This window comes from Rhagoletis pomonella, unplaced genomic scaffold, assembly GCF_013731165.1.
Source record: "Rhagoletis pomonella isolate Grant_MI unplaced genomic scaffold, Rhpom_1.0 Rhpom_scaffold_02835, whole genome shotgun sequence".
NCBI classification, from domain to species: Eukaryota; Metazoa; Arthropoda; class Insecta; order Diptera; family Tephritidae; genus Rhagoletis; species Rhagoletis pomonella.
In genome coordinates this window covers 386-16,468 of record NW_023461388.1, presented here as the reverse complement: position 1 = coordinate 16,468, position 16,083 = coordinate 386, and the positions used below count along the sequence as shown (strand labels likewise).

General features: G+C 37.3%; 1 protein-coding gene and 1 pseudogene across 1 annotated transcript; both read right to left on the bottom strand.

Moving 5' to 3' along the window:
• Positions 1–3,341: 3,341 nt before the first annotated feature.
• Positions 3,342–7,712, bottom strand: LOC118753772 (farnesyl pyrophosphate synthase-like). The gene is made up of 7 exons (XM_036488651.1): positions 7,387–7,712; positions 5,311–5,405; positions 4,892–4,962; positions 4,684–4,824; positions 4,205–4,566; positions 3,915–4,141; positions 3,342–3,834 (listed from the first exon to the last, which is right to left on the bottom strand). Exons 1-7 carry the CDS (start codon positions 7,581–7,583, stop codon positions 3,653–3,655), a joined length of 1,275 nt encoding a protein of 424 aa, XP_036344544.1. The 5' UTR covers positions 7,584–7,712; the 3' UTR covers positions 3,342–3,652.
• Positions 7,713–7,795: 83 nt separating this feature from the next.
• Positions 7,796–10,603, bottom strand: LOC118753771 (annotated as a pseudogene).
• Positions 10,604–16,083: the final 5,480 nt, after the last annotated feature.

Below are 16,083 nucleotides of genomic sequence, written 5' to 3'. Positions count from 1 at the left end.
TTTTCACGTTGCGTGCGCGCTGTGACAAATGTTGCTGTAAGTAATAAACAGAAAAATTTAAAAAATTTTTTTTCAGAAATATTTTCTTGAATAAATGCAGTTTTCGAAAATATAAACGAAATGGAAAACACTCATTGAGAACATATTTTTAATGCAACACGAATATTTATAATGTTTAAATAAAAAAAAAAAATATTTTTTTCTAAATTATAAAAAGGTTTTTTTTAAGCTCTAATGTCACTACGCTTACAAAAAACATTTCATCAATTTTCGTCAAATACTTTAAGAAAAATGAGTTGAAAAAAAGGTTGCTTACAAATATATTTGTTTATAAAAACTTTAAAAATAAAAATTTTTCAAAAAAAATTCTCAGAATCCCTTTCACATCTATAAACCTCTACCCATACAAATTCGAACTTGACAGAAATCCGAGGTCCAGTTGAGAAATTTTCACCCATATATCCCTACCAAGCTCCAGTACTCTACCATGAACACTTCCAGAGATATGCAGTATGAAAAATTAGGTTTTTATAGGAGGTGCCACGCCTTCTTTACTTAGCGGTGTGAAATGCACTTAACAACCTGTTCCCCGCGCCCATTTTCTAAATTGATTTTATATATCTCCATACCAAGTTCTAACTAGTACCCTACCATGAACGCCTCCATAGATATGCGGCATGAAAAATTCGGTTTTCCAATAACATTAATTTTTTCCATGAGTATGCGATTAAGTTCACATATTTCCAAATATACACAAAAAATTTCATACAAATCGGTTAGCCGTTTCGGAGGAGTTGACCACAAATACCGTGACATGTAGTGATGGCGAAAAAATCCAATAATCGATTAATCGGTTAATTGTTGATTAATAGAAAGCATTCGATTATTAATAACAAATAATCGTAGGAAATTAACCGATTAATCGGTCATTTCGATTAAATCGAGAATAAATAAATATCATTTCATAAGTTATAAAAACTGGCCATTTTATTAAAGGATACATTTCTTGTAAAATTGTGGAAACTTACGCTATGATTCGGTGCGTAAACAATCGAGAAGACTATGAAAATAAGAAATAAAAAGTTGGAAGGTAGCATACCAATACACCCCATGTCAAAATTATAAACCCATCCCAAATTGGCAAATTTTAAGAATTAAACTTTTTGTTATTTAATTTGAGTAATTTTTATAAAAATGTGTGAATTTTTTAACAAAACACGTATGAATCCAAGATCAGACTTTGTGTAATATTCAAAAAATTCAATAAACATTCGTAAAAATTTCGAGTTTTTTAATTAGATTCCTTCTTTCTGGTTGTACTATAAAAGATCTCAGATTTTATTGTACTAATGTTTTAGCAAATAAAATGAAATGAAATGAGGATTTGGTGTATGCAGTTCTGTAGCCCCTTCAATATTAGTATAATAAAATGTAAATTTTTTGCCGCCGGTGTTGTATATTTTTTTCCATAAAAAAATTTTCAAGGATTTCATATGAAAAAAGACGATCAAAAGCTTCAACTGAAAAAAATGTTTGATTACGTAATTTTGATGTTTACATTTTTGCGTGAGTCAAGGAGTAAATTTTTGATGGTTTCTTTTCGGTTAATTTGAAAATTATTCGGTTAATCGTTCGATTAAATGAACGGAAAATTTTGATACAATTTAGTCGTTAACCGAAAGAAAATAACCGTTTATAATCGGTTTTTCGATTAATCGTGCCATATCTAGTGACATGAGATTGTATTCGAATGGTGGCAACCCTATGCAAATTTTTTTGTTTTAAGTGTTTTCATACATTCGCAGTGGAATAACATTATTGCGGCTTATTTAAATTATTTTTTTTTTGTAATTCAGATATCTGGCAATACCGGGTTTTCAATTTTTTTCTTTACAAACCTTCTACAGACATAGAGAAACAAAATGAAATAAAAACGAAGCAAATTCGTTGAGCTGTTCTTGAGTTATGCGATAACAAACGAACAGCAATTCATTTTTATATGTAAAGATTTTTTCGAGTGGTGGCAACCCTATTCAATTTTTTTTTTTTAAATTTGTTTATGCAATTACTAACATTATTGAGGCTTATGTAATATTTTTTTTTTTTGATATTTGAAATATGTGGCAACACCGGTTTTCCAATTTTTTCGAATATTGCTAATTTTTGTGCAAAGTCTGAAACTTTTACATTCATGGTCTTTGTTAGATATCGAGGTAACTTGCATAAAATAATAATAAACATTAAATAACGCCAAAGAATGCTAAAATGTCTTTTTCCAATTTATATTTTTGCCACTGTATCTACAACTTATATTTTTCATATCTATTGGGGGATTTTTTTGTAGGAATTAGTATATTTTTTATAATTTCACTAAATTCAAGTTAGAACCGCTTCATAAAAAAAAATAATAACTGAACAAATAATTAAATAAGTGATTTTTAAACAAAAAGCAAAACTGACTTCAATTCTAATATAAAATTTTTGATAACCGTTAATTTCTTAATGATGAAATGACCGGACCTACACCAAACTAGTACCGGACCACCTCTGAGGTTCCGCCTTTCCGTTAGAAAAATAATTATAGAAATCTGTTAAGGATGTCTAAAATTATGCGATAGTATATATAAAAAATTTTCTGACGTATTGATAACCTCCTTTTTAAAAAAAATTTACAGAAGAATGATAGACTCCAATAAAGCGAGAGAGTACCAGTTTGACAGATTAAAACATAACCAACGATCATCGAAAATAAAGATGCTGGCTATGTTTAAGGCTCCCTTATATTCTATGTTCTTTGTGATAACGATAGTGCTGTCGCGTTTGTACGAAAAATTATTTTTGGGCCGGAGTACAAGGAAACTCTAATTAAATCAATAAATACAACACTGAAATTCGGCACTTAATCGGTACAAATATCAAAAATCGGGACACTTGTACGTCCCGACTTTTAAAAAATATTCTGCGGGACGATTTCCTTAAAATCGGTACTGCCTCGCCAAAAACGGCACGAATGGCCACCGTAGGCATACATCAAAATTTGACTAAAAAAAATCCTTCATAATTTCATGAATACTTAACAATAAAAAATAAAAATAAAGTAATTTAACAATCTCGTGAACTGGTAACATTCTCCGAGACTTTGGAGAAAATCTATCGCCGCCATTTTGAGAAATTGCATTCCATACGTCAATCGCGATTTTCCCAAAACCTGCCGAAAGTAACACACGACAGTATTTTATCCAGGCGACGATATCCTTATACATATAGCGCTTTCCAATATTTATTTTTTTAGAAATAATTTTTTAGAAATACTACTATAGGTTAAAAGTACAAACTAGAAATTCCTTTATTTATGTATATACATACATATTTAAATCGTTATCTTGGCTATCGGAGATATACATATACATCATTTTTTACAACATTGTGACATTTACAAAAACGCCATTACATTAATAAAAACTTAAATAAGTTGGCTGAACATTGCACCAACCGGAGTCCATCAAAGTTTAAACATAGTGTAAACGAATGGATATTGACAACGCTCCCGGTGTTGAAAATTTAAATAGTAAATTGTTTGACTTCACGACGTAGCTGTCAAACATTAGCTGCATTCGTGACACTATTATTATTCTATTTTCTGCATTCTTGCTTATGAGTCCCTTTGATAAATTTTATTTAGTATTTGTAAGAAGATCTCATGTGGTATGTCAAGTGAGCTTTGTTGGATGTGCGTTTTTATCAAATTGTATTTTTCTTCCTCGTATATGGCGTATAAGCTGGCAATGTCTAATTCTTCGTAAAGTTGCTTAACACGCGCGATTTTCTCTGGATCTGAAATGGATGGAAATTCGTTTTAAAGTCCTACATTGAATAGAGATATGATAATTGCATTTTTAATGCCCCACACCCACCATTTTTCCCATAGCACTCCTCCATTATAGCTTTTTGTTCGGCACTAGCACGCTGCATGCAAACCACCGCTAACCAGGAACACTTGTTGTCCTGTATATCTGTGCCGATTTTACCAGTAATATCGGAATTTCCAAAACAATCGAGAAAGTCATCCTGCACTTGAAATAAGTGACCCATTTCCAAAAGAATGGTTTTGGATTGGCGGAAAATCTCGCGATCTTTAACGCTGCCGAAAAAATAAGCTTTTTATAAAATGAAAAAAAATAAGCATGTACATGTTTTCACTCACCCCGCCAAATGCAAAGCCAATGCTACAGGCAAATAGAAAGTATAATATGCAGTTTTATTCGCAACAATGGAGTCGTATTTGTCCATAGTGAAGGTGCTGACATTTTTATTGGCATTTAACAAATCCAAAGATTGACCACAAGTTGTAATGAAAGTTATTTGATGGAAAAGTTCTAGCAGATCAACATAACAAGCTAAATGGCGGAAATTTTTACGTAGCAATTCAAAGATTCCATTCTCAATCATCAGCGCATCATTGATGGCAATTAAGCCAACTTCCTCCAATTTGTGCCAACACAACTGGCCGCGTCGCGTAGTGCTGTTGTCCATGATGTCATCGGAAATGATGAAGAAACATTGCAGCTATCAAACCAAATAAATAAATATTGGTATGTAGTAGTCGAGGTGGTTCGATTATGGCATTAAAAATTGCATTAAAGCAAAGTGTGCAGTGTGATAACTTCGAGCTGAAATACCTACCATTTCAACACACCAGCCGAGATATTGCGCCAATTTTATATTTTCGGGTGTGAGGTCATCGGGTTTGACTAAATTTTTATACGTTAAAACGGTGAGTAGACCACGGTTCTTCTTGCCAAGTGGCACATTGTACTCTAGGGCCTGGAATAAACGAAACAAATTTGAACTGTTTCTGTAAGGTATATACGAGTGTAACTATTAGTAATACCTTTGTGAACCAGGTCGCAGCTTCATGTGTTTTGTAACTTTTAGCTACTTCGGACAGCTCGCGCACAACATCTGTAAAAGCAGAATCCATAATTAGGAATTTTTATTTAAAGTTTAGCGCAAGTACTGAACAGCTTCATTGTAGTACGAATAATAAACAGTGGAAATCCATGTGCGGGCTTTTACGTTAAATATGCATCTGTTTCTTTTGAAATAGTAAGCCAATTGAGTTAAAATCAGGAAGACACATTTGCATTAAAATACGAATGCCTATAAACTTATTATACTAAATACAAAGAAATGCAAATATTTGCTCTTTTCTTGAACCCAAGCCTGCGATCGTTTAAACTTATTGTATGAAATAAACAAAATATAGCAAGTGTGACAGATAAAAAAAAGGCTTTATATTTTTTTACTAACCTGGAAATACGGCCATGAAGTCACGACTTTCCTCCTTTGATATTGTTACACGTCCAGCTATTGGCACTGAATGATTCGTTAGTGTTGATAAAGTGCTATAAAGGAGAAAAAAGTGCAAAATAAACAAAGGCATGAATATATCAATATATTACAGTAGCAAGTGAACAACATAAATACTCCCTACATAAATCGAATGATCTGTATTTATGTATATGCATTCAGCCAATATCTGCCAGTAAACCATTTTTTTTTTGTACTAAAATACACATTATTTGGTGTACCATAATTTATTTACTGACAAATTGAGAAGCACTAAATAAATTACCATTCTTGTATTTAATATGTATTTAAGCCTTGCCCAAATGTGTAAACGGTTACATCACTTTTACTGTTATTACATGGGTTTGATTTTTTGTTTGTATTGTAATGAAATTTGTTTAAAACCTAGCCGTATACTTGCATAATATGCAAACAAGCATGAAAGAGTTTGGATACAGGTATATACATACATATAAAGGTATTGTCACTGAAATGAAAAAAGTGGTGAGTAATAATTTTTTTTATATAAAATGATGTAGGTATTTTTAATTCGATGAAATCCAATCATATCAATCAAAAAGGGAATTTTGATTTTTTATAAGTTATGCCTTTTTGCTTTTCAGTGCATATATTTGTTACGTCTATTTGCATTTCAGTTGACAATATGTGCATATGGGTTTATGTATGAATGTCCATAGTTAAAGTACGAGTTAGGTTGTAGAGGAAAAGTTAAGGCAGAATCAAAAATGGGAATATGATAAAAGCATCATATATTTTTGAAAGCGGAGACACTATAAAAATCATTCCATGTCGTTGGTATGCGAAGAATCTTTTTGAATTGGCTTTAAGATGCAAGATTTATATGCCATAGTTGGGTATGTAAAAAAAACCTATGTAAATTATACTCACGCTTAGTAAGCTATTTATAGCACTCATTAGTAAATAGTGAGTATATGTATGCATGTACACATACATAATTATACAAGAATCTATGGAAATAAGTATGCCAATGAAATTATAATGTAAGCAAGTCAGCGACCCGTAAAGAGCAGTACTTGCATGTAATGCAGTGAACTCTTAGCGGAATGCGAAGAACCATCCTATTTTGAGGTATTAAGAGTCCACTTATACGTTGAAAAACTTTGCATTGCTGATTTCATAGATTGGGAAAATATTAGGTCAATTCATCTAAACGCGTAATCTCGTAACCAAGTAAACCTTGTAAACTTACTTAATTTTGTATTCAAAACCGGATTATTTACGAGATTTTTGCGTTACGAGGCATTTACGCTTTTAGATGAATACCCATATTTTTTTCGATAGAATCTAAAGAGTGGATTATGTGTTGATAGGCACACGATTCATATTTTAAATTTATGTGGGACTACTAAACTCTTCATCAGTTTACCATGCAAAGAAGATAGTAGGTAAATAGTCAACTTAGGAGATTAAACATTTATATCCTAGGATGGGTATCAACTCTATACGAAACAGTTTCTTATGAATTTTTAACCGCAAGTTCAATCAATTTCATTATGCATGCTTACGCGGCCTTTTTCTTAACTAAGTATGTATGCTTATGTGTATGTATGCATATGCAAATAATTACGAATGGAATTTGTGATTTACCAGCTAACTTTAGAAATGGCGTCAATACTGTTAAGTGGCCTGGAATTGTACGTTATGCAGGAAAGTAACTTATCCTGCCGCGTTTAAAAATGTTCAAGCATTGGCGCTTTAACTAGACCATTGTATCATAGAATATTTATATAATAAACAAATATGCATGCAACATTTTTGATAAGAATTGGTATCCTCCCCCGACATGCAGGTTTTACAATAGGGGTATTCTCTGAGTCTTGCAAAGCCCTTGCATGGTGCACAGATTGCACGGTAAAAACCGGTTTTCGTATGGGACAGCTTTGCAAACCGTGCAATACGTGCACGGTGCAAGGGCTTTGCAAGACTCAGAGAATACCCCTAATTTATTTTTATATAATCCCCAAGACAAAAATGTAGACACCAAATTACTCTTACCGTTCATATCTTTTCAACAATTTGTGCTCATGCGGCGCTTTCAAAGCTAATTTCTGTGTATTGTGCTTTGTTTCCCAATGATAATGGATTCCATTGCTGATGCCATTGTTGCTGCTGCTACTATTGGTGGCGCTCGCTGATGTGATTGCATTTACACTGGACCGCAATTGTGACCATTTTCGCGTGAGTGAAAACATTTTCTTCGTTGATCGTGTATTCAATAATGAAAGAAAGATGTGTACAATTAAAATTTTTTAAAAATCGATTTCTTTATTAAAATTGAGAGTAGAATCCCATACACTTTCTTTTTCCCATCTAATTATCACTTAAAATAACACAAACTAGTTGAAAAGCAAAAATCAAATAAGCGAAACCAGCTGATTTGCCGTGCAAAGGCTTGCGCCGACGGAATCGAATGTGACGGCGTTGAATTTTCAGCTTTTACCTTTAGGGCTGCCAACAGTTTCGGTATTTCATAAAATTAATTTATGATCATTTTCGCTTATATATAAATAATTGGCCCTTTGCCATTGCCTGCCGAAGGGCGACACGGATGGTCAGTCCATGGATTGAACTTTGGGCCTACCGAGTGGCAGGGCACACTTCTAACCACTCGACCACGGCGACTCCCAGCTCCTTTATCAAGCCCGGTAAGAAATGTCTACGAAATGCTTGCATATTCTGCTTTACTTTATTTTGTTAATATCTTCAAGCGGTGTCGATAGTTTTTAATATACATACACATATTTATGTATGTAGCTTAACTAATTTTAAATGGGTTTACTGTTGACTGACTAAAATAGTTTTTTTTTTTTATAGTTATATAAAAATACATGCGTGCATATGTCTAAAGATCTAAAGTACAGAAATGAAATTAGCGACTATATAATTGTTTGAAAATGTAAGCAAGACATTTAAGGCAAACTTTACGAACTGACTAGAGTAGAAGAGAAGAGTTTATTTTAAAGGTTATAAATTATGATAAAAACACGAAAAAAACATAAAAATATTAAAAATAATTTAGGTGGGTTCTACATGCTTAAACTATTCTTTAACCATATACCTAAAATTTATATATACGCTTGGAAGTTGGGCTTATAATCTAGCTGGAATGAATACACTTCCCGCGATGCCACCTGCTTATTCGATGCCACGAGGAGCACCTTTATTCTTAACACTTGCTTATGCCGTTGTGTATATTTATTTTTGTTCAATCATCAAAGAATAGTATTTCCAGAATACGTTTTTGAACATTTTTGCGACGGTCCTTTGACATTTTTAATAGTTCCGTTGTTACCAATTCACCCAATAGATGCTCGGAACTACGCGCCGGTGTGGGATTTTGTGGCGTTTGAAACTTATTGAAATTCTGTTGTTGCTGAGGTGTAGTTAGGTTTTGCTGTTGGTGAGGCAGTTGCTGATAAAGCTGAAAGAGGAAGTCGGCATTTGCGGGAAACATGCCTTGTTGTTGTTGTTGGCCACTGTTTGTCGAACCAGAACTGCGTTGCATGGCCGCCGCTGAGGAAGTCGAAGCCGCATTATCGTAATGGTTATTCTGATTATCATTTAATATTGTTTGTGGTTGTAATAAACTACTACTATTATCATCTGAATCATCATCGGTATCGTCAGCGAAGTGTGCGTTAGTGGAATTTGAAGTATTCTGTGAACCAGAGTATGGTTGCTGAGCATGATTGCTGTTATGTGACATACCGGCGACATTTGAATTTAGCTGCACACGTGGCTTTTTCGTATGATGATTACTGCCAGTTGATGAATCTAGTTCATCGTTATTGGTGTCGCCATATGAATTGGTAGCCATTTGATTGGAGGACGATGAGTGGGCTACTGCCTGCTGCGCGCCACTTGGGTTGTGACCTTAAAGATGAGAAAATAACGGATTATTAAGGATTTTGGAAAGAAACTGGAATGCATTTACTTGTGCCACTATGATTGTTGCTGTTGACGCCATCTAAAGGAGATGATAATGGTGATTTCATTGAAGATGATGATGACGATATGCCCATACCGCTGCCATTACCATTGTGAGTTACACCATTACCACTCAAGCTGTTTCCTTCTCGATAGTGTTCATTATAGTTTTGAGAGGAATCGGCCATAGCGGCCGCCACTGCAGCAGCTTGATGATGTTGTAGCTGCGTGTGTGATATTTGTTGGAGCTGTTGTGAGGCCACAGCAGCGGCAAAATCGCGAAACATTTGATCGGCTTCAATTTTTACCTGTCCATTTCCATTCTCTGTTGTTGACGCATTTACAGCAGCAGAGCTCAGTGCAGAAATAGGGTGCTGATGATCTGGTTGGTGGTAATGATGTTGAGAGACAGCCGAGTTGCCGAAATGACCCATGTTCTTCATAGACCCATTTGACTTTGAGTCCATATTGAATTCACTGTAGTTGGAACTGTTCACCGAGTGGGGGGGATGTGAGAAAACTTGGCACATTTCGGTATGATTTCCGGGGCTGTATGTGCTGATCAAGGAATTTCATCTTCTCAAGATAGGGACGAGAAAGATGTTCATATACCGGCGGGTCGCCTTGCTTGCGTTGTGATACATAACGTTCCCGCAAGTATTTCCACCGTTTCTTGCAAGTCTCAACTACAGAGAATAGTAAAACTTTGGAGTGAAAGAATTCGAATAGAATATCAATAGCACTTACCATCTGTACGCAATTTAATTGCAATAGTTTGCCATGCCTCATCTTTTGTTTCATACTTCCCTCCTCCTCCACCTGGTCCATTACTACCGTTAAGGTAATACTTCTGACGATTATATATAACTCCATGCTGCCCAACTTCATCAATTAACTGTTCGTCCATCATTTTCTGAGCGTTGAAATCAATTTTTATTTTCGCTTTTGATAAGTTGACGCAACTTTAGTTTCGATCGCTTGCTTCACTATGCTTTTTCTGTGCCTCACACCAATACTTTAATTATCGCTTAATTAAATTTGTTAATTAGGGAGCAGACAATTGCCGACATCACACATCACACGTTGTAAATTCACGTAATAGGAGCTATCAAGGAGAGGAATTTAAACGCATTTCAATAGTAAGGAACATACTCTTTTACATGGACAAAGTATCTTCACTTTATTTAAGTAAAATTCGCAGGTTTAGTGGAATGAAATTAATTAAAAAATGCGAGCTGCAGCAAAAAACCTTTTAATTGTTTGATGACACTTTTGTTTTTTTTTTATCTTTTTCTGTCTTTTCCCTCTGCTTCGTAAAAATATGGCACAGGCTGACCCAAAATAATAAATTTCAGTTTTTCGATTTTTCTTGTGTGATACATTTCCGAACGCTTTTATGGGATTCAATAATTTCACTTCTCGGAACTGAAGTTATGTTAGTTATGTAACCATAATTTTATGGTATAACATGAGCGTTAAAATATAAAAGACGATCGCAAAAAATAATAAAATTTTAAAATTCGACTTTTAGGGGAACCAGCTGGGGTGATAGTTCTTGGCCAGATATTGCTCTGAAACATTCCGGTTACGTATACCCGACGGGACAAAAGAGGCCATTGCTTTTGGTTCCTTAACAAGCGGATTTGGCCAATAAATGAGTCCTGCTGTGTATGCCAGAGACGACTACGCCACAACTTCACCTCAGTCAAGTTCAATGCTTGCAACGGGTGGATTCAACTTAGCGTCTGCTCAGATCTACGGACACATCGACCGTAGACCACTTAATTTGTGACCTCCTGCTGCCCTAGTCCGCCTGAGCATCTCAACACAAAAGACCACAGCACCACAACACAACACAATAGACCGAACCACGAGAGACCACGACAGACCACACAACAGACACAACCGCACCACTACCCACATGCCGCGAGATTGGACAAGGGACTACGAGGGCCCGTGTTGCGCTGCACGGGCGCAAGCTCCATTTGCGGCGCCACCCACTACCACTACAGGGCGGCACCCCCGCAAGGAGCGCACGCAGCCTTTAGTGGTTAGGAAATACACATCCCTCGCTTCAGAGCAAGACCGAGGAGATAACCGTCTTCATGGGGAGGCATGGAATATTTATAGCTGCGGTTCAAGAGCCGAAGTTGCACAGAAATTCAACACTGTTGTATTGCGCCGGATACACTATGCACTGTCAAAATTGGGAGCGAGATAATGGTGGTGCCCTAGCTTTCATCACGCACCACACCGTGCAGTATCGTCTCCAAGCGATGTCAAACTCCAAATATTTAACGTATATATACCCCCTGTCACCAGCTGCCCGGCAGGATATCTCCCAAAAATAGATGCGCTCCTCAGAGGTGAAAACCGTATGGTAATTGGCGACTATAATGCGCTCCACAATCTTTGGCATTCAAGCCTGTCAAATGATCGTAGGGGAACACACTTAGCTGAACACATAGACGATTCGACATTCTGCACAATGAACGACGACGCCCCACCAGGATTATGGGCAGCTGCTGCAGATCGCCAGACAACAATAGTCAGCGCTGGTCTGATAAACAGCGTATCATGGCGACCTGTGCTGTCCTTGGCATCAGACTATCTGCCCATAGTCATCTCGATCGATAAATCAGCCGACTTTGCTTCCGCGGAACACCGGACATATATCAGCTTCACCAAAGCTGATTGGAAAGGCTTCGCGGAATTTACTGAAAGCACTATCGCTGCCTTGCCCACACCAACTGACGTTCACCTAGGTGAACGTAAGTTCCGCAGGGTTGTCACTGCTGCAGCAGCTCGCTTCGTACCAACCGGTTGCATAATGGACCCCCGTCCAACTTTCCTGCTGAAGTGGCTGTTCTAGCCGAAGAGCGTGACAACATTCGTCAGGCCGATCCCGGACATTCCCGCATCAGGGATCTCAAAACAGAGATTCGGCAGCTTGTGAACGTGTATAAGCGGGAGGTCACTGTCCAATCCGACAAAGTGCGACGACAGAGTCGAAATATAGCTAAATGAGCTATTTTAGCCGGAAAATTTATACTGCATCCTCCGGTGGACAAAGCCAGGCATCGAGAACCAGAAGACCGCACAAACTGCCAACAACAAGTGCGCCTCTTATATTCACCGGTGGTGAAGTACAGGTAGCCATCCGGAAGGCGAAAGCCGCCAAAGCTATGGGCCCCGACGGAATATGTATGTTGATGCTGAAAAATTTGGGTCCTGCGTGAGTAGCGTACCTAGCTTGGTCCTCAATCTGTCAATGGCGCTCTCGTCATTCCAGACATCTGAAAGACAGGGAAAGTGATGCTACTGCTCAAGCCGAGGAAACCAGCCAACAAAGGAGTCTTATCGTCCGATAACACTTCTATCCCCGGTATCGAAGACACTAGAGGCCTTGCTACTAAGCAGGGGGTTTTTCCCCATTACTGTTTAGCTTTTATATTTCCAAGCTCCTTCAGCCACCAGAGGCAGTCTCGATTGCCTCCTACGCTGACGATTGTTCGATAATGGCGTCTGGGAATGGAATTAATGACTTGTGCTCGAAAGTAAACGGGTATCTCTCCGAGCTTTCTCTCGTCTTCACTGCTAGGAGTCTAACCCTCTACCCAACATAATCCTCTGCGATCTTATCTACCACCTGGGCGAAGGTCAATCTGCTCTCCTTCTCTGCGCACGCAACCGCAATTGTCAACAAAGTACAGAGCCGCAACAAGGTCCTCAAGTCGCTATCCGGCAGTACCTGGGGCAAAGACAAAACAACGTCGCTGGCAACATACAAGGCAATTGGCGGGCCGGTTCTAAATTACGCAGCACCAGTGTGGTCGCCGGGGACAAGTAGGACGCAGTGGATGAAGCTACAGACTGCACAAAACACTGCACTACGGACAGCGACATGAGGTCTTCTGATGTCGCCACAACACCACCTACACTACGAGGCGAAAATGCTCCAAATAAAGGAGCACAAACAATGCTCTATATGCAATTGTTAGTAGGGAGCCACAGACGTGGACACACGAACAGACACCGGCATGGCAAAAGGCTTCTATATGAACTGACTGACGAAGTCCAGAGGGAAAACACCAGAAGCAACCTGTGGACCTATGAGCATATCGACAGGCCCTGAGCAGTATTCACAGGGTGTCAGTCTCAAGTTACGTAGACTCCAGACCTGTGAATCCCATTCTGGGTACACAACCACCTGACATAGACGAGACGGAGCTTCGTCTGCCTCGGGAGCCTCGCTTTGGCTACTGCAGCAGGTTGAACTCATACCTGAGTAGATTAGATGCAGATGTGCCAAATGAGTGTGTGCCATGCGGAGAGACACCCGACGACTCGAAAGATCTCTTCCTATTCCCGGAAAACCCAACGCAACTTACGCCTCTTCCCCTATAGAGGGTGCACGCTGCTTGGGTCTTCCGTTAGTTGAGCTTGACGACAACGACTAAGATACTAACTGATCTGGGCGGGGTTGTTGTAGAAGCTACATCAACAATAAAAACCCCTTATCAATTTGATTCAATCCTAGCCTGTCTGTAGAAGTTAATCTACTCAAATTCTTTTCGTAAATTTTATTGGAAATAAACTTGGTAAAACTCAGCTGAAACAATTTTCAAGCTCAAATATTTGTATCTAAAACCACATCAACCCATGCTAAAATTTAACCATTCTTTGTCCATGGATTGAGCTTGTCGTATACCCTTTCGTATTTGTGAGGCTGAATATATATAGAATGTAGTAATATTTAGAATGGCTTGTTATGCGACTATTTTGCAAGCTTCTCTTTCGACACTCCTTAAGTCTAAAAGCTTCTTAGACCTTTCAATGGTAGGTATTTCCAAAAAATTTATTGGCTATGTGACAAGCACTAACCTTACTCTGCTAAGGCCGGCATCTTGTTGTAGAGGCTCAGCCGATTCGGTTCTGACCTTTAGGATGGGTTCCCTTCGTTCAACAACATCAGGTGGGATGGTTCTAGGCTAAATTGATGCGATGAAATCGTGGAGGTAAAAGTCGTCAATGAGAATAGAAGAAGCTAAGACGATCTCACATGATAGCAGCATCCCTCCCAATGTAGAAAGTATGCAGCCAGAATTCATACCTACAGGTCGACTCTGAATTGACGGAAGGACTTGACAAGCGCATGCTCGAATTAGACGGCAGGAGAGCGATCGGCAGATACTTAGAAACCGTCACCACTCCATTGGCGCCTTGGCAAGTGTTCACTTGAAGGTTTTCATCGGATAATCTAGGCATTGTACTGTTTTAGGAGCCGTGGCTCTACAGAGGTAAAGTTAGAGGTTTAAATGAGCCAAATAACTATCTAATATGGGATCTCTCGCACGCTCTGGCGTAGTGCTAAGAGATAATTTCCCATAGTCATAGATGAAAGTTAAAGCTCATTCTTTTTAAAATAAAGTTTTAAGTTTCGAATAGATGTTTAAGTTGTGTCAAAATCATAGACATCTTAGAAACAGCCTTTTGTTAAGATGAGTGAGAACAGAGTTATCCATATGAAGAGAAGAGAAAGTCGTGGGTTCGAATCCCACTGCCAGGAATAAATTGGGTACATCTTTTTTTGTTCTTTTAAATAGTATTTAAATTGCTTTATGTAATTATTATTGTTGTGACCAATTTAATTAAAATTAAATGAAAAAAAATTTATTAACTTGAGATAATTATGTGAAATACCATAAACAAAAAAAGATAATAAAAAAATATAATAAAATAAAATAATGTTTATTATCACAAAAAAGGAAAATTAAAAAAAAAAATATTGTTTGGACTCGCTCGGATTGAGGACCGAACCTGGGTGCTATTGCGTTTACTACTTCAGCAGCAAAACGAAACTTAGAACCTTATTTTACTGTTTTTAAATCACAATCACCTCATTTTAAAGTTAAAACCAGGGATGTTGCGAATATGTTCATTCGTATTCGTTATGCGAATGATTCGCATCATTCTACACATTCGCATTGTCATCAAAGTCTGTCTAACCAGGGTGCGGACAATAACCGGCAAACAAGCAACATCGATGGGCCTTCAACAAGTAGGTACTGCTAAGTCTTATAAGCAAGCTAGAAATAATTTTAGATTCCTCCAGCGAAAGCGAAGGCTCGGATGTAGAATCTGAAGATTTAAAAAATGTGAAATTAAAGCTCAATTGAAGGCGTATCTTAGAGAAAACTAGCTCATCTCGGTGAAAATCCTCCCGATTGGTGGAAAACTAAAATAAAATATGTACGACAAATTGACAAATCTGGCCCACAAATATTTGAGCCCTCCACCCGCCAATGTGGCAAGTGAGCAATTGTTCAGTGCAGCCGGCCTTGTATACGAGCAAAATTATCATATTTTATATTATGTCCCTTTTGAACTTTGACTACTAGATTAAAACACTGTATAGGTTAAGCACCTATTCAATGTTTTAATAATTTACACAATTTTGAAGTAGTGAAAACGATGACTTAAGTTGATTATTGCTTTTTTAATGTTATTCCTAACATTCGCATTCGCACATTCGAATTCGCATTCATGATGTGAAAAATATGGCATTCGAAACATCCCTAGTTAAAACTGGAGTTTTGACATAAAATTCACTTTAAGTTGACTATGAAAAAAATTAAAATGGTGATTATTATAAAACAGGACTTCAAGCGTTAAAACCTTTTTCTTCGCTATGACTACGGGCTAATAGTAATCAATCTTTTGGATTAAAAAATTCCTAGTCAATATTTGGTGATGGTTCACACG

What these genes read in the sequence shown, in the direction of transcription:
- LOC118753772 (XM_036488651.1), bottom strand. Translation starts at nt 7,583, where the DNA reads ATGTTTTCACTCACGCGAAAATGGTCACAATTGCGGTCCAGTGTAAAT. An exon ending in TTGTTGAAAAGATATGAACG is followed by an intron (nt 5,406 to 7,386) that starts GTAAGAGTAATT and finishes TCTCCTTTATAG; the next exon opens with CACTTTATCAACACTAACGA. An exon ending in CTGCGACCTGGTTCACAAAG is followed by an intron (nt 4,825 to 4,891) that starts GTATTACTAATA and finishes CGTTTATTCCAG; the next exon opens with GCCCTAGAGTACAATGTGCC.